The sequence below is a fragment of the Eurosta solidaginis genome, chromosome 5 (assembly GCF_040869045.1).
Source record: "Eurosta solidaginis isolate ZX-2024a chromosome 5, ASM4086904v1, whole genome shotgun sequence".
NCBI lineage: Eukaryota > Metazoa > Arthropoda > Insecta > Diptera > Tephritidae > Eurosta > Eurosta solidaginis.
Genome location: NC_090323.1, coordinates 249,061,527 through 249,082,915, shown reverse-complemented (window position 1 = coordinate 249,082,915; position 21,389 = coordinate 249,061,527). Strand labels below are relative to the sequence as shown.

General features: G+C 42.0%; 1 protein-coding gene across 1 annotated transcript; it reads right to left on the bottom strand.

The window, feature by feature from the left end:
• Nucleotides 1-393: 393 nt before the first annotated feature.
• Fign (Fidgetin) lies at nucleotides 394-20,187 on the bottom strand. The gene is made up of 8 exons (XM_067789580.1): nucleotides 19,783-20,187; nucleotides 19,235-19,718; nucleotides 2,661-2,824; nucleotides 2,431-2,585; nucleotides 2,058-2,347; nucleotides 1,923-2,000; nucleotides 688-1,029; nucleotides 394-619 (listed from the first exon to the last, which is right to left on the bottom strand). The coding sequence occupies exons 1-8, from the start codon at nucleotides 19,785-19,787 to the stop codon at nucleotides 491-493; spliced, it is 1,647 nt and encodes a 548-aa protein (XP_067645681.1). The 5' UTR covers nucleotides 19,788-20,187; the 3' UTR covers nucleotides 394-490.
• Between the last annotated feature and the right edge of the window lie 1,202 nt (nucleotides 20,188-21,389).

Here is a 21,389-nt window from a genome sequence, read left to right as displayed (position 1 = left end):
TTCAAACAAATTCTGAAAGAATGACCAAACCAACACAACTCTTTATCAATTCACGAAATATTTAGTAGAAAATGAACTATATTTCTCCTACAACCTGTTGGCATTTACAAATTTATTATTACTACTAATATACTATTAAAGGTACTTTTCTAGTACAAATTTGGCTGAAGCGGATTGAATTATACGCCGTTCCGTGTATTCCGCATGTTTTCAAAAACCTACATATGCGCCCGTATAGACGTATATTTCGTCCCGAATCTATTTACACTACGCACCCTTCGGATACCATAATTAGCGTTAATATATACTCATACTACGTTCCAACGCATGGATAACAACAATTTCAATCATCTTTATTTTCGGAATAGGAAATCTTAAGTAGAATAGAAAGAATTTAAAAGTTATTAATTTTTTGTGTAATTTTGGAAAACACCCTTTATTCAACAACTCAATTAAAAACACTAAAGAAAAGAATGCTGTTCTAAAAAAATTATTTCGGTTTTTGCAAAGCTCCATATTCCTTATTCCACTGAATATATTGAGCCAAATCATCTTTTGAAACGCTGGGTCGAACGCTATGTATTGCCGATTTAAAATCGCTTATATTTACTGGACGCACCTGAAAAAATATTAATTTGCTTTTGTGCAATCACAATGGTGTTTTTTTTTTATTTAAAAATTCATTACCATATCTTTTTCTATATGAGGAATTTGTTCGGCTGGTATGGAACGCAAAGGTTCCATGGATGCTTCACGGCAAAGTATATCCATATCCGCACCAGAGTAGCCAACAGTTTCCTGACCAATCTCATGTATATTATTTTCATTCAAATCGTTGCTAACAGTTGCCACCAAGTTTTTAAGAATTTGTATACGAGCTTCCATTTCAGGCAGGGGAATATATAAACGACGTGCAAATCGTCTCCTAGCAGCATCATCTAATTCCTGTGGTCTGTTTGTAGCCCCAACAATAAGTACGCGATCCTCTTCACTTGTAGCAGCACCATCTAATTGCACTAAGAACTCATTCTAGAAAAGATGTATGATTTAAAAAGTAGGTATTTTAGCAAAAGCATTTGAAGGAATGAAATAGAGACGCGTTTACTCACAACTATTTCAAACGACATCCTTTCAGTTGAGAGAACTTTTGTGAGTTAAAAATTTGTTTGAAACCACAAGCTTTTCGTTTGTACAAAAATTACGAGCCTATAAAAACTATATCCTTCCTAACAATTTGTCTACTAACCGGATTCTTCATATTGTGTGAACAATGAGCTTGCACCAGTGATGAAGTTTGCAGGTTTTTCTACGGTATCAAATTACCCCCTAGCACAGTACTGAATGGTAGTGCCGACAACTTCCCTTTGGAACGACTTTCATTACTCCAGACCAACTGGTTCACGGATGAGTTAAAGTTGGAAGGGAAGGTTAGCGGTGTGTTTTGGTCTGTAGCTTTATGTAAGCCGACAGCAGTGTTTTTAGTAGTGCTATGGTTGGGGAAATCGCATATACTTCACTAGCGAAAATCAAAGCTCTGAGCTCGATTGTGGTGCTGGGAGTACCTAACCTCGCGATTGTCTCAAGTTATTTGAAGATAAGGCCCAAGGTTAAACACTTACTTGTACAGAATCAAACCCGACATACGTAATGTATATCCAGCATGCCATGTGTCACCACATGACACCAACCTTCTTTTCAATTATAATATGGAACCTACGCCTGTAACACCAAGGACACTCCATGACGATTATGGGGAGAGTCAGTGATCTTAATGGTCCTTTTCTGGATATAAATCCAGTACGTTCCAGTAACAAGCACCATTAAGTTACTAGCCCTACCATCTTGGGAACGGTTTATTATAATCATATAAAACTTTTGGTGCTAAAAAAATATATTTCTTAAAAACTTCAACAATGCCTCACCTTTAACTTTCTTGAACTGTCATGTTCAGACTCCGAACGCTTTGATAAAAGCGAGTCTACTTCATCAATAAATACTACCTGAAATTATATATAATATTTAACTAGTTATTTTAAAAATATATGTATATAATATACCGATGGTTGGTATACTGCAGCCACAGCAAATAACGCTCTAACCATTTTTTCGCTTTCACCCACCCATTTCGAAGTTAAAGACGATGCACTTATACTGAAAAATGTCGAATTCGATTGAGAAGCAATACATTTTCCAATTAATGTTTTTCCAGTGCCTGGTGGCCCAAACAAGAGTATACCACGAGGTGGACGCCGTAAGCCCGTAAATATATCCGGTCGTAGAAGTGGATATACTACAGCTTCTTTAATAATCGATTTCACATAATCAAGACCAGCTATATCATTCCAATCTACACATGTACACGATTGGAAAAACAGTATTGAAAAGATTAAAAATTTAAAAATATTACAATTAATTAACTACATTTCATACCCATCGGTTTGTATTTATGCATTATCTCATTTTTTATCAAATCAACCATTTTTGGATCTATATTCGTTAAACGTTCATCTACCACTTCTGGTGAGCAATTAATTGTTGGTGAACTGTTAATAGGTGGCGATGAATTTATTTCAATGGTGGCCGCACTAAATATGTATGTTATAAGGAAATTACAAGAGCGCATTACGTACATTCAGTTTATCATTTTAAAAGATATTTACCAGTCTTTCGCCACAGGTAGTACATATGCTGATTTAACTGTTCGTCGAGTGCCTAATACCTTTTTTGTCATCCCATAATTAAAATAAGCTGGTATGGTTGTTTCTTTTGTTGTGTTTACTTTATCAGTTAAAAAAGCTTTGCTATTACTTTCATGATGAGCGTTCTGTTTATGAAAAAATTGTGGTGCGTTAAAAAGGCATGACTAAACTGAACTTAACGGTAAGAAAATAAGCTTTGTCTTTAAAGTTGAAGGTGAAATCTAAAGAACTCTGAAGTAAAATATAAGCTTATTTGAGCAGAAGTTAAGTGGTGGCCGCTTGCCCAATGCACCTCAGTATCAAGAGCAAATCCTGGAGCAATTAACGCCTTACATGAAAGGACTGCAGAAATATTTTTTTTCTCCAAAAGGTTTGCTTCTACAATGGGCCCAGATTTTCAACGCCTACTGGAAGGACTGTTTTTCCCCAAGAAATAGGTTGCGGTTAAAACTCGTTATTTGAACCGATGCCAAATCACGTCGATGGTGTTACGCTACCGACTGTCAGTCACCCAAAGATCTTAGAGGTAATTTTCGATAATACTCTGACCTTCAAGGCGCATGCCACCGAAATAGTATCTAAAGTAGAAAGCCGCAACAAAATCCTCAACCGGCAGCACCTGGATAAAGAAGCGTTATTAACAACATACTAAGCAATTAGCCGGCCGCTCATGAGCTACGCGTCACCAGTTTAGTCGCTCGGTCTTAAAAGCACATACTGGAAAAAGGCTGCAGGCCTGTCAAAATGCTGCAATGAGAACTGCTACGGGATGTATTTTTATGACCCCCGAACACCACCTATATAATGAGCCAAAGTGCTCAACGTTAAAGAGTACAACGAAATGCTGAACAGGCAGTTTTTGTCGCATTGTTACAAACCAGGGCATCCTAGCCACCAATTGCTTGATCTAGCCCCGCCTCCACGGAGGTAAAGGGAACATCTCCTTAAGCTCTATGACGAGATCAGACGTCACAGCCTTTTGATACAAACAAACATAAGCAGACCCTAAGCCAAATGCACACAGAATCGGTAAACGCTTTTGCCAGTACGTGCGCGGTGAACCCTGTTATTAATATACAACATCTTTGCAGAAGAAGAAAGCACACTACCAAGGGAGGCTCGAGTCACCCTGGACCAACTTCGTTCTGAATACTGTAACAGGTTAAACTCTTACTTGTCCAGAATCAACCCCGATATACATACGTAATGTATGTCCTACATGCGATGTGTCCCCACATGACACCAACCATCTTTTCAATTGTAATGTGGAACCTACATCTCTAACACCAAACTCGCTATAGTCCGCCCCTGTTGCAACTGCCAGTTTCCTAGGACTCCCGTTAGATGACTTTGATGACAATTTGTGACTGGTCGTGTCCATTGAATGTGGCCAAGAACTGTTAACACAACAACAGCATCAGAAAATATATTATATTTTTCTTTAAAAATTTAGCTTTGCTGGCCCATAATCACTGTCCAAATAAAGCATTTTATCAATTTTCAAACGCTAGACTTAATTTAGAACCATCAACTATGACTATACACCATTTGTTGGTGGCTTTGAGTGAAAGGAGAAAGATGAAGACACGCAGCCTAGCAGTTTTTGGCGTTGCGCACCAAGTCAGGCCAGCTATCCCTGTTTCAACATAACTGACTCCGATTGCGAATACAAAGGGAGATTAAGTCTTCTTGGCGGAGATCTCCCTCTTAGTTGTTGTTCTTGTTGTAGCGATAAGGTTACTCCCCGAAGGCTTTGGGGAGTGTTATCGATGTGATGGTCCTTTGCCGGATACAGATCCGGTACGCTCCGGTAACAAAGCACCGTTAAGATACTAGCCCGACCATCTCTGGAACGATTTACATGACCACATTAAACCTTCAGGCCATCCCCCCTCCCCACCACCTAGTTCCATGAGGAGCTAGTCTAAAGTCGAAGGGATGGCCCTTTGGAGTGTTTGAGAGAAAAGTCCTGCCGACGATTTATGGTCCTGATGCCAACCGCAAGATCATGTTATGGGAATGCATGAAGAAGCTCCAGCACAGAAAGTATTCCTATCGGCACCCCTATTTGGAAACAGACTGAGGGCGAGACCTCCGTCAAGAAGACTTGATCTCCTTTAGTGTTTGCAATTGGTGTCAAAAACTGCTAGGCTGTTAAGCGCCAATTGATGGTGATGATAAAATGTCTTCATCTTTCTACTTTCACTCGAAGCCACCAACAAATGGCGTATAGTCATAGTGGATGGTTCTAAATTAAGTCTAGCTTTTAAAGTGATTAAATATTTTATTTTACTATGAATATGCGCCAGTAAAGCTTAATTTGTAAAAGAAAAATGCAATGACCGTTTTTATCAATAAATATGAAATTGTACCTACTGTTAATGTATATGATTAAATCGAATCAAATCCAGTTCTACACCTCAGTCCTAACCTATCGCCGCGTACGGACGTGTTTTTAATCGCTCTCATATTTTCACGTATTCTTATATTTTCTTTTACTTTAAATTGCCAAAATGGATGAATTTTGTGGAAAGTGTAATAAACAATTTTCCAGAACTGGTGACAAAAGTCTAGTGCCGTGTAATGGGTTCTGCAAGAGGATTTTCCACAGAGCCTGTAGTGAGGGTATATCGGACTATGAAGTAAACCTAATCAAGGCTAACCCTCATTTGCTTTACTTGTGTGAAAAGTGTGTGAACATGCCGGACAAGCTATCTAATATTTTGAACGCTATTCTTGTGGCTCAAAAACAAGGTTTTGACATAATTTCTAAAGCTGTGTCTAAAAAATTCGATGATTTAAAAAATCATATAATGGACTCTTTGAAGTCATCAACAACAACTTAAATGTTGCTGAGTCATATGGTTGTCCGAATGTCAGAAATAGTGCGCTATTTATTTCTGCTCTCCCCATGGCATCCAATAACAACAACTTAATACAAAGCAACCTAATGGATTTTCCCGCTACCCCGCTTGGCACGGAGTTCTCTAATTTCCCTATCGATAACCTGAGAGCTAATGCTTCATCACATGCACCTACTACTACTCTTACATCTATGCCTGCTGCTATTATTACTCAGCCGCAAACATCGAATATTCTCTCTACTAGTTCTACTACAAAGACAACTTCTACTTCGCCTGCATCTACATCTACAACTACATCTAAAAACGCCTCATCTTCTAAAGTCTCTCATTCGTCTAAAACTACATCTACATCTGGAAATACATCAACATCAATTAGTTCCAATTCTACATCTAAAACTAAATCTACTGCATCCACATCTAAATCAACTAAAGCTAACAATCATAAAAATAATTCAAATGTGCCTTCTGATAATTCCAATAAGTCTGATGCTCAAATGGTTGTCAACAATGTGACAAATACTAGTGCAGTGTCGCGCTCTACTGGCACTGTATCGTATGCAGATGCTGCAGCTAGCGCAGTTAATGCAAATGTGCCATCTGTTGATGTTTCTGACAGACAACGAAAGAGTGCATCAAAAGAAATTACGCAAAAATCGCGTGTTGTTAGTGGTAGCAATGACAATGCTGAGTTAGATGTATTTGTGCGGTATAAATGGATTCATTTGTCCTCATTTAAGCCATCGGTCACTGAGGAGAGTATTGCTAAATACATCTCTGATCACTTTGGCATTGCTGCTTCTAATGTCGCTTGTTTTAAATTAGTAAAGAGAGATGTCGACATTAACACTTTAGTGAGAGTCGCTTTTAAAGTTCGAGTGATTGAAAGTGAATATAGCAAACTTTTCAATGCTTCTCTTTGGCCCAGTAATGTATACATTAAGCCCTTCCGTTTTTTTCGAAAAGATGTAGAAATTCCCGCGGAGTCATAGATTTGTCTGACACCTTTCATAATGGCCTCAACGTCTATTATCAGAATGTTAGGGGTATAAATACTAAACTAGTTGATCTTTTCTCCGTAGTCATGAACTCTGTTATGAAGTTTTGGTTTTTACTGAGACATGGTTGAAACCAACTGTGTTTAACTCTGAGATATTAGCAGATTCTTATGAGATCTTTAGGAAAGGCCGACGAAACGGAGTTGGTGGAGGCGTGTTAAGGAGGAAGTGTACTTCGATGATTCTTCTGATGTTGAAATCCTCTGCGTGCGAGTTAAACTTTTATCTACTTATAAATATTTTGTTGCGTCTTATATTCCGCCCCAGTCAGATATTTCTATATACTTAAAACATTCTTCCCTATTGAAATTTATATTTGCTATGTCAAGGTCTGTTGATTCTGTCTTAGTGGCTGGCGATTTTAATCTGCCCTTTGTGTTGTTGTTGTTGTTGTTGTAGCAGTGCTTCGCCCCACCTAATAGACGCGACCGATCACAAACTGTCATCAATATCCTCTAACGGGAGTCCAAGGAAACTTGCTGTTTCAACAGGGGTGGACCATAGGGAAAGGGGTGTTAGAGGCGTTGGTTCCACATTACAATTATAGAGATGGTTGGTGTCATGTGGGGACACATTGCAAGCGGGGCATACATTTTGTATGTCGGGGTTGATTCTGGATAGGTAAGAGTTTAACCTGTTGCAGTATCCAGAACGAAGTTGAGCCAGAGTGACACGCGTTTCCCTGGGGAGTATGCGTTCCTCTTCCGCAAGTTTTGGATACTTTACTTTGAGTACTGGGTTCACCGGGCAATTCCCGGCATAAAGGTCCGAGGCCTGTTTGTGGAGTTCACCAAGGACCTGCTTGTGTTTTTTCGCTTCATACGGCTGTGTTCTCAGATGCCGTATTTCCTCAAAATGCTTACGGAGATGACTCCTTAAGCCCCTAGGCGGTGCTGGCTCGTCAATCAGATGTCTGTTGGGATGCCCAGGTTTCTGGGTATTCAACAGGAACTGTTTGGTCAGCATCTCGTTTCTTTCCCTGATAGGGAGTATTCTCGCCTCATTATGTAGATGGTGTTCTGGGGACATAAGAAGACAGCCCGTGGCAATTCTGAGAGCAGTATTTTGGCAGGCCTGTAGCTTCTTCCAGTGGGTAATTTTTAGGCTTGGCGACCATATGGGTGACGCGTAGCACGTAATCGGCTGGCTAATTGCTTTGTATGTAGTCATGAGCGTTTCTTTATCTTTTCCCCAGGTACTGCCAGCAAGGGATTTGAGGATTTTGTTACGGCTCTGAATTCTCGGAACAATTGCGGCTGCGTGCTCACCAAAATGTAGATCCTGATCAAACGTCACACCCAAGATTTTGGGGTGTAGGACAGTCGGTAGCGTAGAGCCATCGACGTGGATGTTCAAAATGGTCGACATTTGGGACGTCCATGTTGTAAATAAGGTCGCGGAAGATTTAGTCGGTGATAATGCCAGGTTTCGCGAGGCGAAAAAACTGGAGAGATCAGGGAGGTAGCCGTTTATTTTATTGCATAGCTCATCGATCTGTGGGCCTGGGCCTGTGGCCATTACTGTGCAGTCATCGGCGTAGGAAACGATTGTGACTCCTTCCGGTGGTGAAGGTAGCTTAGATATGTAGAAATTAAACAGAAGTGGGGATAGGACACCACCCTGTGGCACCCCTTGTTTAATTCTCCTTGGCTTTGATGTTTCGTTTCTAAATAGCACCGATGCCTGCCGACCACCCAGATAATTTGCGGTCCACCTTTTAAGACATGGAGGAAGGGTAGAACCTTCCAGGTCTTGCAGTAACGAGCCATGGTTGACCGTATCAAAAGCTTTTGATAGGTCTAGCGCTACGAGTACTGTTCTATGGTGGGGGTTTTGATTTAAACCGCAATTTATCTGGGTGCTAATGGCATTTAGCGCGGAGGTAGTGCTATGGAGTTTTCTGAAGCCATGCTGATGGGAGGCTAGTTGCAAATTTGCTTGGAAATAAGGGAGCAAAATGGCTTCGAGCGTCTTTGCTACTGGCGATAGGAGAGATATCGGACTATACGACTCTCCTATGTTAGCTGGTTTACCAGGCTTTAGTAGCGGGACCACCTTGGCCATTCTCCATTTCTCGGGTATGACAAAGGTGGAAAGAGACAGGTTGAAGACCTGCGCTAAATATTTGAAACCCTCTTTCCCTAGGCTTTTAAGCATCGGCATGGCTATGCCGTCTGGGCCCACTGCTTTGGATGGTTTAGCGCGACCAATGGCGTCCTCAACCTCTTTAGCGGTGATGGTGATTGGTGACGCGCTGAATTTGTGTTTATGTGCGTGTCTGTTGGCCCTCCGTCTAACTTTGTCGACCATATAATGCATTATATATTGTCGGCAGAAAGCGCTCGCGCATTTTTTCGCATCCGACAGCACTTTGTCGCCAAAGGCGATGGAAAGTTGGTCTTTGTGCTTAGTCGGATTCGATAGGGACTTTACGGTGGACCAAAGTTTACCCACACCGGTAGAGAGGTTACAACCTCTTAGGTGCTCCTCCCATTTCGCCCGCTTGTGTTCATCCACAAGCAATCTGATGCGTTGGTTTATATCCCTTATTTGGGGGTCGCCTGGATCAAGCTGCCTTATAAGGTCACGTTCTCTCGCTAAGTTTGCGGCCTCCGCCGGGAAGTGGGGCCGGATTTCGGGAATTCTCCCGGCGGGAATGAAACGTGCCGAGGCGGATTCAATGACCTTGCGGAAGGCACGCTCCCCTTGGCGGGCATCAGTCGGGATAGGGAGGGCAGCAAAGAGGTTGTCTGTAAAGGATTTATATTCTTCCCACTTTCCTTTTTTAAAGTTTATGAAAGTGCGTTTTTCGGTGACGATGAAGTCGGCGGTACGCTCGAGCGAAACAAGTATAGGCAGGTGGTCGGATGCCAATGATACCATCGGCTGCCAGTTGACGCAGTTTACGAGTTCTGCGCTCACGATTGAGATATCTGGCGAACTGTGACAGCTTCCTACCATACGTGTGGGGGCGTCTCCGTTTATTGTGCAGAACGTCGTTTCTTCTATTTGATCCGCCAACATCTCGCCCCTACTGTCCGCCCGCAAATTTGAATGCCATAGATCATGATGGGCATTGAAGTCGCCTAAAATAATGCAATTGTTTCCAGTGAGTAAGGCTCTGATATTAGGGCGGTATCCACCGGGGCAACAGGTGGCAGGGGGGATGTAGATGTTGATGATTTCTAGGTTTGCATCGCCTGACCGGACAGATAGGCCTTGACGTTCTAAGACGTTGTCCCTGCGGTCGATGCCAGGATCAAATATGTGATATTGCACAGAGTGGTGTATTATAAACGCGAGGCCGCCTCCATTTCCGCTCTCGCGATCTTTTCTGTGGACATTATACCCAGAGCAGGTCTGCAATGCAGATCGTGCTGTGAGTTTAGTCTCTTGAATCGCAGCGATGCGGATGTTGTGCCGCTTCATGAAATTGACTATCTCCGTAATCTTCCCAGTTAGTCCATTACAGTTTAACTGCAGAATTCTGAAGTGCATGAGGGGAGACGTCGCCACTCTGGGGGTAAGTGATGGGTGACTACGCCTGGGTTGAGGAAGGCCAGGACGCAATTGCTGTTGTGGCCCTGGGACAGGGCGTCCTTGGGCAAGCATTGGGGTACCCGGATGATTTGGGTTTGCGACCTGGCAACATGGCGCGATGAAACCCGTCGAGGGGTTGCCGTCGCGGAGACCAGAACATCTAGGAAAGTGGCACCACCCAAGGCAGGAGCTGCATTGGGCGGATGTCGCAAACATATATATTCTGTGCTGGCAAACGGTGCAAACGGAGGTAGGGACTAAGAGTCTGTTTCCCTGACCTACACGATTGCTGCCGGAAAAGAGGGGGGAGAAGACGGGGGCAGGGGCTGTTGCTCAGCATTGCTTCCGACTCTACTACGAAGATTGTAGTTATGAGTGGTAGCAGCTGTTTGAGTTGTTGGCGCCGTAAGGCGCGAGCAGCAGCGGGTACTTGTTGTGGCTTGCTGAGCAGCGGGGCTGCTGGAAGGTAATGGGGGGGCGCTTAGACGTAGACTACGGGGCGCCCTTGGGCGTGAACAGCAAGGAGCCACAAAAGATTTATAAAAGTTACGTGGACGTCGGGTTTTGGGATCAAGCCCAGAACAACCTGTCCGATGCAACCATCCCTTACACGAGACACACTGAATAGAGTATGACCGTCCTAAAAAGATTCTTTTCCGGCAGATGCAGCAAAACCATTTCTCAGGACCGGGGTCAGGAGACGGACCCGGATTGGATTCGATACCTTCCCGGAGCAAGAGAATATGGAGCAGTCCTGCTGCAAGGAGCTGCTGGGAGGATGACAATTTGTGGGAGGGACGAAACAAATTAAATGGGGTTACACTGAAATGACAGTCCTTGGTCGGGAAAAATCCCGAGTCGCTCCGGTACATAGAACCGACTGCCTTGGGAAGCGCTGCCCTTTGTGTCGTGGAATTTTATTGACGGAATGCTAGTTCCCACTGCTTGTAATGTTGTATTCTACGAGTTTTTAAATGACCTTGCAGACATTGGTCTTTATCAACTTAACAGAATTCATAATAAATTTGGCAAATATCTTGATTTGATTTTTTCAGACGACACATCGAATTGTTCTGTTACTCGATGTGATCCAGTGGTATTGCCTGAGGATGTTTATCATCCAGCACTTTCAATTTACCTGGATTGTCTTAGCTTACCCGTGCGGTATACTACCGATCCGAATGCGTCTTCCCGCCGGTTTCTGTTTAGAAAGGCCAATTGGTCTTTACTAATCGACGAAGTCTCTAAAATAAAGTGGCCTGAGTACGACGGAGATATTGAAGCGAGCTCCGTCCATTTCACCAACGTTTTACATGCGATATTCCTCAAATGTGTGCCTTTTTCCAAAACCTCCTCAGCATCTCCAGCTACTGCTTGGAGCTCTAGAGAACTTAATTATCTAAAAAACAAAAAAACACGCTTCTTCAAGCGTTTCAAATTATCTAGCTCTATAAGTGACTATGCTGCATACTCCATCTTGCGCCTTAAGTACAACAGGCTACAGATAAGATGCTATAAGAATTATCTGATGAAGATTAAGCATCGGATCTCTTCCAATCCAAAAACATTTTATTCCTTCGTCAACTCCAAAAGAAAAATTAAAGGGTTTCCTTCTGTAATGAAGTATAACGATCGGATTTCCAGTATTGACTCCGAGATTGCAAATATGTTTGCTGACTTTTTTAAATCTAATTACTCGACTGGTGAGCTCCGAGCGTGATATATCAAGGTATGATTGGATGGTTCTTGATAGACCATCCTTCTCCGACCATGCGTATATCAGCTTCAACATCCCCCTAAAGAGGGTAGAGAAGGGAAGAACCTTTAGAAACCCTAGGTCAACGAACTGGACTAAATTCCAGAAACATGTGGAAGCAAAACTGGGACAACCCAAAGAGGTTGCTAATGTAGAGGAACTGGAGGAGTCGAATGAATTCCTAACAAGGACGCTTATGACTGCGTATAACAAAGCTTGCCCTCTAAGAAGATTCAGAGGAAAAGCAAAGCCGCCATGGTGGAGCAATGAGCTGAGTCTTCTAAGAAGACAGTTAAAAGAAATGTTTAAGCTCGCAAAGACCGCGGAAAGCGAAGCGTGTCGGGACGAGTACAGGGATCTACTGAGGATCTACAAGCGTGAAATTACCAGGGCGAAGAGAAACTCATGGAAAAGTTTCTGTACGGACATAGAGCGCTCCAGCGAAGCAGCACGGTTGAAAAAAGTCCTAGCAAAGGGAAACATAGTCCAGGGACTAATAAAGAAAGAGCACGGGGAATGGTCACGTAATAGTGAGGAATCCCTTGAGGTGCTTCTCGACTCACATTTCCCATCGGGAGACGGTTTAGAGGAGCCAGCAGACATCACTCACACTTCGATCACGGAGCTAGTAGTGCCGGGCTTGGTGACCGATACCAAGATCGAGTGGGCAGTGAAGACGTTTTCTAAGTTTAAATCGCCGGGCCCAGATGTTATATTCCCGGCCATGCTACAAGTCTCAAGTAGGGCGGTCGTGGAATGGCTTAAAATAATATTCGATGGGTGTATACGACTGAATCATGTACCGCACTCTTGGAGAACAGCTCGTGTAGCTTTTCTACCAAAGGCGATGAAGATCGGTCACGTGTATCCCAAAGACTATAGACCCATTAGCTTAACATCATTTCTGCTCAAAACCTTTGAGAGGCTGATAGATGTGTACATAAAGCCCAACGTGGATGAAAAGCTGCTCTCCACAACACAGCATGCGTACACCAAAGGCAAGTCGGTAGACACCGCATTGCATAGGGTGGTAATAAGCATAGAGAAATCCCTGGAATATAAGGAGTATGCTCTAGGAGTCTTCTTGGACATTGCCGGGGCTTTCAATAATGTTGCAAAATGGGCGATTATGGATGGTCTTAATTACATTAAAGTACATCCTGCCTTAATCAGATGGATCGGCTGCATGTTAAATGCAGAAATATTACATCACAATGGGGATTGTACGAGGCCACGAAATCAGTGGACAGGGGCACGCCGCAGGGAGGGGTGCTATCACCTCTGCTGTGGACGCTGGTCATCAACCAACTGCTCAGGCAATTCGATGAGGGACCCTTAAAACTTACGGCTTACGCAGATGACGTTGCAATTATCATAAGTGGAAAGTGCATTCCAACGATTAGTTCTTTGATGGATCGGGCGCTTCGCGATATTCATACCTGGGCATCTAATGTCGGATTGAAAGTCAATGCGGAGAATACGGATATGGTCTTGTTTACAAAGAGGTACAAGGTCCCAAATTGGACCAGGCCTAAGTTAGGAGGGGTGACCTTACAGGAGAAACCTTGCACAAAATATTTGGGAATCATCCTAGAGAGTAAGCTGTCATGGAAGCTCAACATGGAAGAGAGGGTCAAGAAGGCCTCAACGGCACTCTATGCATGTAAAAGAATGCTGGGGTGTACGTGGGGCCTATCGCCCTCTCTTTCTCATTGGGTTTTTACAGCGATTGTAAGCCCTATTCAATACTATGGAGTTCTTGTTTGGTGGAAAGCCACACAAAAAACAACATACCTCAAAAAATTAGAGGGGGTATGCAGGCTATCGATGCTTAGCATTACGGGAGCCCTGAAAACAACCCCGACGGCTGCACTGTATGCCATTTTGCACATCCCACCTGTAGACCTGGTAGCAAAGAACAAAGCGTTAACGACCGCAACCAGGCTCGGTGCTTCGGGGCAGCTTGAGCGCCGACCATATGGCCATAGTAGTATAGCGTCATCAATCACAAGACGAACAGACTACATGATTCCCTATCTGCGCTTCGAGGGAGATCTTAAGGCCACAATAGAGGTGAACGGTTGGCGCAAGGGTGCGCAAATGGCGGACGAGGCGATACATGTGTACACCGATGGTTCCAAAGTAGTTGAAGGAGTAGGGTCTGCGGTATACTGCGCTGATCCGGAAATAAGCAGATCCTACAGTCTGCCGGATTACTGTAGCGTTTTCCAAGCGGAAATATTAGCCGTAACCAAAGCAGTAGAAACCCTGGAAGAGAATAGTTTAAGCTGCAACCGTGTTAACTTTTATATTGACAGTCAAGCAGCAATTAAGGCAATAATCTCGCATAGCACAGCATCTAAATGCGTGTTAGAGTGTAAGCAGTCTCTGGAGAGAATCGGGACAGGAAGAAGCATACATCTATATTGGGTCCCAGGGCATATGGGAATAGATGGGAATGAAAAAGCGGACGAACTAGCTAAAAAGGGCGCATCCCTTGAAGCTTGCTCCGTAGATGTTCCAATTAGATTGGGCGAGATTAAGCGAAGTCGAGAGGTGCACATGATCGATCAAGCGGGAAAGGCGTGGGTTCAAGCGCGGGGCTGTAAAGTGTTGAAGATTATGTGTAGGTCTTACAACCTTAGACTAACACAGTTGCTCCTATCATTAAAAAGAGAGGACTGTAGACTCATGACGAGTATTCTGACTGGACACTGCCTGCTGGCGTCACATGCCTTGAAACTAGGCTTGGTCAGTGATAGCAGATGTAGGAAGTGCGGGTTGGAGGAGGAAACGATCGAGCACGTTCTGTGCTCGTGCCCTGCACTTGCCAGGCTAAGACTCCAGCTATTAGGAGTGATACAGCTGTCAGATCTAGAAGCAGCAAGTGGCTTAAGTCCTAGGAAGCTTCTAGTATTTGCCAAGAGGACGGAGTTATTTTATAACTTATGTCCTGGTTTTTGATAGGGTTTTTCAGTTTGATCATTAAAACAAACTTCTGGTAACACTACGGACTCAATCAGTCTATGTGAGGTCCTCATGGACCGGCCAGTTCAACCTACCTACCTACTCGACTATCCCTGACTCCCCTCCGGTGGATTGTCAATACATGTTACCTTCGCTTAACTCAGTAGGTATCCCATAGATTCATACAGATGAGGTACTAAGGCATCTGGAAAGTCTGAAAATTTCCTACTCCAGTGGACCTGATGAAATACCATCTGTTATGCTCAGAATTTGCGCTCAATTTCTTTGTCAACCCCTTACCTGCTTATTTAATGCCTCTTTGAGGCAAGGGATATTCCCTAAGAAGTGGAAGGAGTCGTTTATAATACCACTTTATAAAAGTGGGAGTAGATCTTGTGTCACAAACTATAGAGGAATAGCCAAACTTTGTGCTATTCCAAAACTATTTGAATCAGTTGTCACAAATCAACTGGCTTTTGCAGTATCTTCGGCAGTGGACCTGTCACAACATGGCTTTTGCAGGGGTAAGTCCATTGTGTCTAACTTGTTGGAGTTCACAACCCTCGTATCCAATAACTTAAGGACGAACTGCGAAGTTGATGTCATTTACACTGATTTCAGTAAGGCGTTTGATAAAGTTTCCCATTCCTTACTCCTACTAAAACTCGATCGATTGGGTTTTCCATCATGGCTTCTCTCTTGGGTCTCTTCGTACTTGGTAGGTAGAAAGCAAACCGTTGTGTTTAACAATTGTTTGTCTGAATTCATCAATGTATCTTCTGGAGTTCCACAGGGCAGTCACCTTGGTCCAGTGTTGTTTCTGCTCTTCATTAATGACCTCCCAAATGTTTTGAAGCGCTGCATACCGCTGATGTACGCTGACGATGTCAAACTGGTTATGCCCATTCGCGCACCTGAAGATAGGACACTTCTTCAATTGGATCTGAATAATCTGGTTGAGTGGTGTGACGTGAACGTCATGTCACTAAATTTACCGAAGTGCAAGTTTATGTGTTTTACGAGGAAATCTTTTAAAACCTATCAGTACATGATAGGCGATTATATCATTAAGCAAGTCACAAACTTTACTGATCTTGGCGTTATAATGGACCCTAAACTGGACTTCAAATTACATATCGAATCGTGAGTGAATAGGGCTAGAGACACTTTGGCTTTCGTAAAAAGGTGGTCAAAGGAATTCAATGACCCCTATGTCACTAAAACTCTTTTTTTATCGTTAGTAAGACCTATATTGGAATATGCTTCCATTATCTGGAACCCGCGTTATCAGGTTCATAGCGAAAAATTGGAATCGGTCCAGAAGCAATTTTTGCTCTTTGCTTTAAATCATTTGCCCTGGGATCCATCAAGGAACCTACCGCCCTATTGCAGCCGGTTAAAACTTTTACAGCTGCCTTCACTACAGAGCCGTAGGGAGATGCTTGGCGTTTTATTTATGGTAAAACTATTAAGGGGGATGATAAACAGTACATTTCTGCTTGGCGAGGTGATGTTTAATGTCCCTTTTAGGCCCTCTCGGTATTTCCAACCGCTATATTTAAATACATGTAGATCGAATTTTCAAATGCATGAACCTCTTCGTTGTCTGTGTCAAGATTTCAATAATCACTGCAATAATATTGATACTTGCGACACACTTTACAGTATAAAAAAATATATACTCACTGCCTTGAACTCATAACTTTCAAAATCACATGTTAAACTAAATCTGTTACCTGCTTCAGTTACTTTGGGCGGGTGGCTTGGAATCACGTCCTTTCCAACCTCCCACACATCGCAGCCCTACTCATTGTGTGTTAAATATACATCAGCTGCTCGAAATCACGTCCATTCCTACAGCACTAATAATCAATAGTTACTTTGGGCGGGTGGCTTGGAATCACGTCCTTTCCAACCTCCCACACATCACAGCCCTACTCATTGTATGTTAAATATACATCAGCTGCTGGAAATCACGTCCATTCCGAACCCCAGCGGGTTAGGGGATCAGAATATACCCGCAGTAGGTATGCCTGTCGTAAGAGGCGACTAAAATACCAGATTCAAAGGGCTGTGTAGCGCAACCTTTTAGGTTGCCAGCGCAATATATAGCTTCTCCAAACCCAATTGTCAACCTCACCTGTCCGCGGCGAATCCTGTTTCACTAACAAACGAGGCTCTGGCGACCCCAAGCTCCTCATGGAACTTGGGGGTAGGGAGGGAGGGAATGGCCTGAAGGTTTAATGTGGCCACATAAATCGTTCCCGAGATGGTCGGGCTAGCACCTTAATGGTGCTGTGGTACCGGAGCGTACCGGATTTGTATCCGGCAAAGGACCATCACATCGATAACACTCCCCAAAGCCTTCGGGGAGCAACCTTATCGCTACAACAACAACAACAACAACAACAACGTCCATTCCGACAGCACTAATAATCAATAGTTACTTTGGGCGGGTGGCTTGGAATCACGTCCTTTCCAACCTCCCACACATCGCAGCCCTACTATTGTGTGTTAAATATACATCAGCTGCTCGAAATCACGTCCATTCCGACAGCACTGATAATCAATTCCGTTGCTCGGCATCACAGTCCAACAACTGACTCAATAATATATGTATATACATATTTTATAATATAATTTTGCTCACTATGTATGCTTGTTAATTTTACACTGTAATACCCATTTATATTCATTCATTCATTCATTCATATTTAGTCTGATTGATTGTAAAATTTGTAGACTAACAAATAAATAAATAAATAAATAAATAAAAATAAAAATTCTTTGATACACATACCCAGATCTCCCGAGGCGAACGTTCTTGTTATTGCCGCCAAGGCTACTATAGCGTGATAAAAGTTGCTACGGCTGCTTGTGATGCTTGCGGAGGTAATTCAACACCATATCGCAAAATTTGTTTCAAAAACGACCTACCTATCAACTGAAAATATATTGAGTTTATATTTAATAAGGACTGTTAAGGAATATCTCTGTGGCCACAATAAATAATCGCCTAAGTCCTTTTTTTCACATGGGACTTAGGCGAAGATAGGGCAATCTTTTCTTGCGTACAGTTGAACATTAACCCCTCCATCGGACGCTTCAATTTGTTCCAATAAGTGCTATTCATCGCCTTCCCTACAAAAGCCCGTTATCTAGCCAAAACAAATTCGATGGTTAGCAGTTTAATCCGCTACAATTCTCAGGTTTGGGTAGTGCTTGTGTGTTAGGTTATGTTTTTGTTATCTACCGGCAGTAAACTTTCCACGGCAACTTGAGAGCGGGAAATTAAAAAAAAGTCGAAAAAAGGCAGTTATACAAAAAATGCCAGGAAGGAGCCTGCACATACAGCTTTATGGTTGTTGTTGTTGTTGCGATAAGGTTACTCCCCGAAGGCTTTGGGGAGTGTTATCGATGTGATGGTCCTTTGCCGGATACAGATCCGGTACGCTCCGGTACCACAGCACCATTAAGGTGCTAGCCCGACCATCTCGGGAACGATTTATGTGGCCATATTAAACCTTCAGACCATCTCTCCCTCCCCACCACCAAGTTTCCATAGAAGGTTGACAATTGGGTTTGGAGAAGCTATATATTGCGCTGGCAACCTGAAAAGGATGCGCTACACAACCCCTTGAATCTGGTATTTTAGTCGCCTCTTACGACAGGCATACCTACCGCGGGTATATTCTATCCCCCTAACCCGCTGGGGTATAGCTTTATGGTATTTCTATCTCATTGCGGCCGAAAATATGGCGTATTATTATCCTGCTTTAATTTATTCTAGTCTGAGCACGGTACGTAAATATTTGCAATAAAAATGTTAATAAAGTTGGTAAAAGTCTAGTTGAGGGGTCGACTGCTAATACGATACCAAAAATGTCGAGAGGTGTCAAAAGACGCGTATTGACCTCGACAACAATAATCCGAAGGCGGAAAAGAAACATTTTATCTCTGTCCGGAGATATTTTCAGTTGAAGTTGGCGATTTTCATGTGGTTGTTGTAATGTTTTAGTACCCACAAAAAAAAATTGTGAACATAAGTGTTTTGCGCGAATATAGTTTTGGTCTCCAAACCGGCGTTGGACCCACCCAGGGTAATTTTTATAAGCGAGGCCGAAGGCCGGAAACGCAGGAAGGTTTCTGCACAAAAATACTATGGATCCCACACCCGGTTTCGGAAGGACCCACGGGTCATTTTTCGGTTTTTCGTTAATATCTTTTGAACGAGTTAAAATTAATACTGATGTCAAAACGCGTCGATTGACACCTCTCGATATTTTTGGTAGCGTATTAGCAGTCGACCCCTCAACTAGGCTATTACCATAAAGTTTCTAGATAAACCTGTACCTTGAAAGTATTAGATATTAACATTTCTCGCGCTGTTTGGAACGGATTTGTTTCGCTGAGAGTTGCAGTTGTAATATCCAGTTTTTCGCTTTCCGTTGCTTCCATAGAATTTCGAAATTGTTTCTGTTTTTGTGGTTGCAAAAACTGTGACATGCTACCTTTTGAACTGATAGGCATGTCGACATCAGTGCACTCATTTTGCTCAAATTTATTTAGTTGCACAAACCTTTTCAAATCATCTTTTGTTATTTCTAGTGTTTTGCAACTTTCGTAATAACCGCGGCATGGTGGCTCAAAATCATTGCAATCAAATAAATTAGCATCGCTTTTAAATATACTCTCTTTTGTTTCAACGTGTTTATTTCTCTTAAAAAGTGTCTTTACAGACTCAATTCTTTGCTTCCGATAATTTTGAAGACAATCCGTATCTAAGCGGCGGTAATGCCGCTGTAGTAAGTCATAAGTATCGGTGCTTGGTAATTCACTAAAAATGTATAGATATTAGCTGCAAAAAATTGCCACAAATAAATGTTATTTCTTATGCTTACTGCATCGGATCGCCCGATATAAGTAGCTGCCGTCACCATGCTGCTGCTTTTTCGGATTCTGTTGATGAAGTTGACTTCCAAATACTTTCATTGATGGCATATTCTTTGATACAGTTATGCCTTCTTTCACTCATATTACTCAAATAAATAAATCTCCTAGCACGTATTTTGCTTGTTGTTCTTTTAGTATGTATTGTATGATTATGCCAAATTATTCAAATAATAAATTTAACATGCAAATGCAAAAACAATTGATCCACGCTTCATTGGAACCGTGGCGGAACGATGCAAGGTGGCAGCGTGGTGACATAGCTACAAACTTAAATAAAAATTCCATGTACTTTGTTTTTGTAAATTCGATGGACAAATGTCAAAATCGTACTGCGCCATAGTGTACCTATACAAGTGTGTCAGCTAAGCGATAAACGTCAAAACTACAAACAGCCTCGCTCCCCTGAGGCAAATCTCAGGTCTAGAGTTGCATTTTTGGTACGTAAGGGTACTTCAAGCTGAGTTGCATTTGATAGTTTAATAAAACTTTGTCGTATTTACAGATGAAATAGTTGCATATATTTCCGCGGAAATAAGAATACTAAAAGATTTGTAGCCTGCAACAATGCGGAAAAATACGGAAAGCAAAATTTATTTAAATTAGAGTCAAAATATAAAGCGCCACACGTGTAACATGGAAACATTTCACTTCTAAAGCTGTTTACACAAATGCATAAGGGCAAAATTATATAAACGCTTTGGTCGCTTCAAAGCAAAGATAACGTACGGCGATTCATTGTTTTTCGCCTGGGGTTGTCAAAGCGTAGGCACGCAAGCAAAGCATTTATGTAAATTTTTCGATACTTCGCCCGACAGATGAATTAATGAATGCAACACAACCAAAGCGTCTGTGTGCAAACAAATCAAACTCCTATATGACACTACTTTATTTTCTATTCTTGTATTTTCTCTTATATTTTTTGTCGAGGGAGCCAATAAGGTTTCAGTACTGGTATAAGTGTGTGAACTATATTTAAAAAAAAACAAACGAAATACAAGAAAAATGCAACGTAGTTCATTAAAAACAAACAAGCCAGTTTGTATTTCGATAGAGTTTTTTGACATTAGACAGTTTTTATTAATTTTTTCTGACAAATGAAAATTTTATTTTTAGTTTCAAAATTTTGTGCATAAAAACACAACTAAATTTAAAGTGTAAATTGTGTGTGCAAATGAGTTTTCAATAAGTGTACATTTTTCAGTTTTTCAGAGTTAAGGAATGATTCTTGTGTTACACAAATATAGTAAACTTGGATACAGAAATTCAAATTAAAAAGTTTTTCACAATAATTTGAAAAACTCTACGTTTTCTCTGCTTTTTACACTTAAAGGAGTAACCCTCCATAATAAATTAAACTTTTAATGAAAATCAATAACTATGAACTAAACATTTTTCGCCATGATATAAAACTAAATTCCTGTGGAACAGGAGCAACACTTTTGTGACAACATAAACCCTGTTTTAATCTTTTACGTCTCTGCACAGAACCCTAATTGACCGTTTTCAACCGAAACAACAATGGCAACCCAGATTTTCCCGTTATGCTCACTTAAGC

Bases quoted from the DNA above. Each gene is read 5' to 3' on its own strand.
- Fign (XM_067789580.1), bottom strand. The intron at 2,586-2,660 runs GTAAATATCTTT...ATACATATTTAG, and splicing joins CTACCTGTGGCGAAAGACTG to TGCGGCCACCATTGAAATAA. The intron at 2,001-2,057 runs GTATATTATATA...ATATAATTTCAG, and splicing joins CTGCAGTATACCAACCATCG to GTAGTATTTATTGATGAAGT.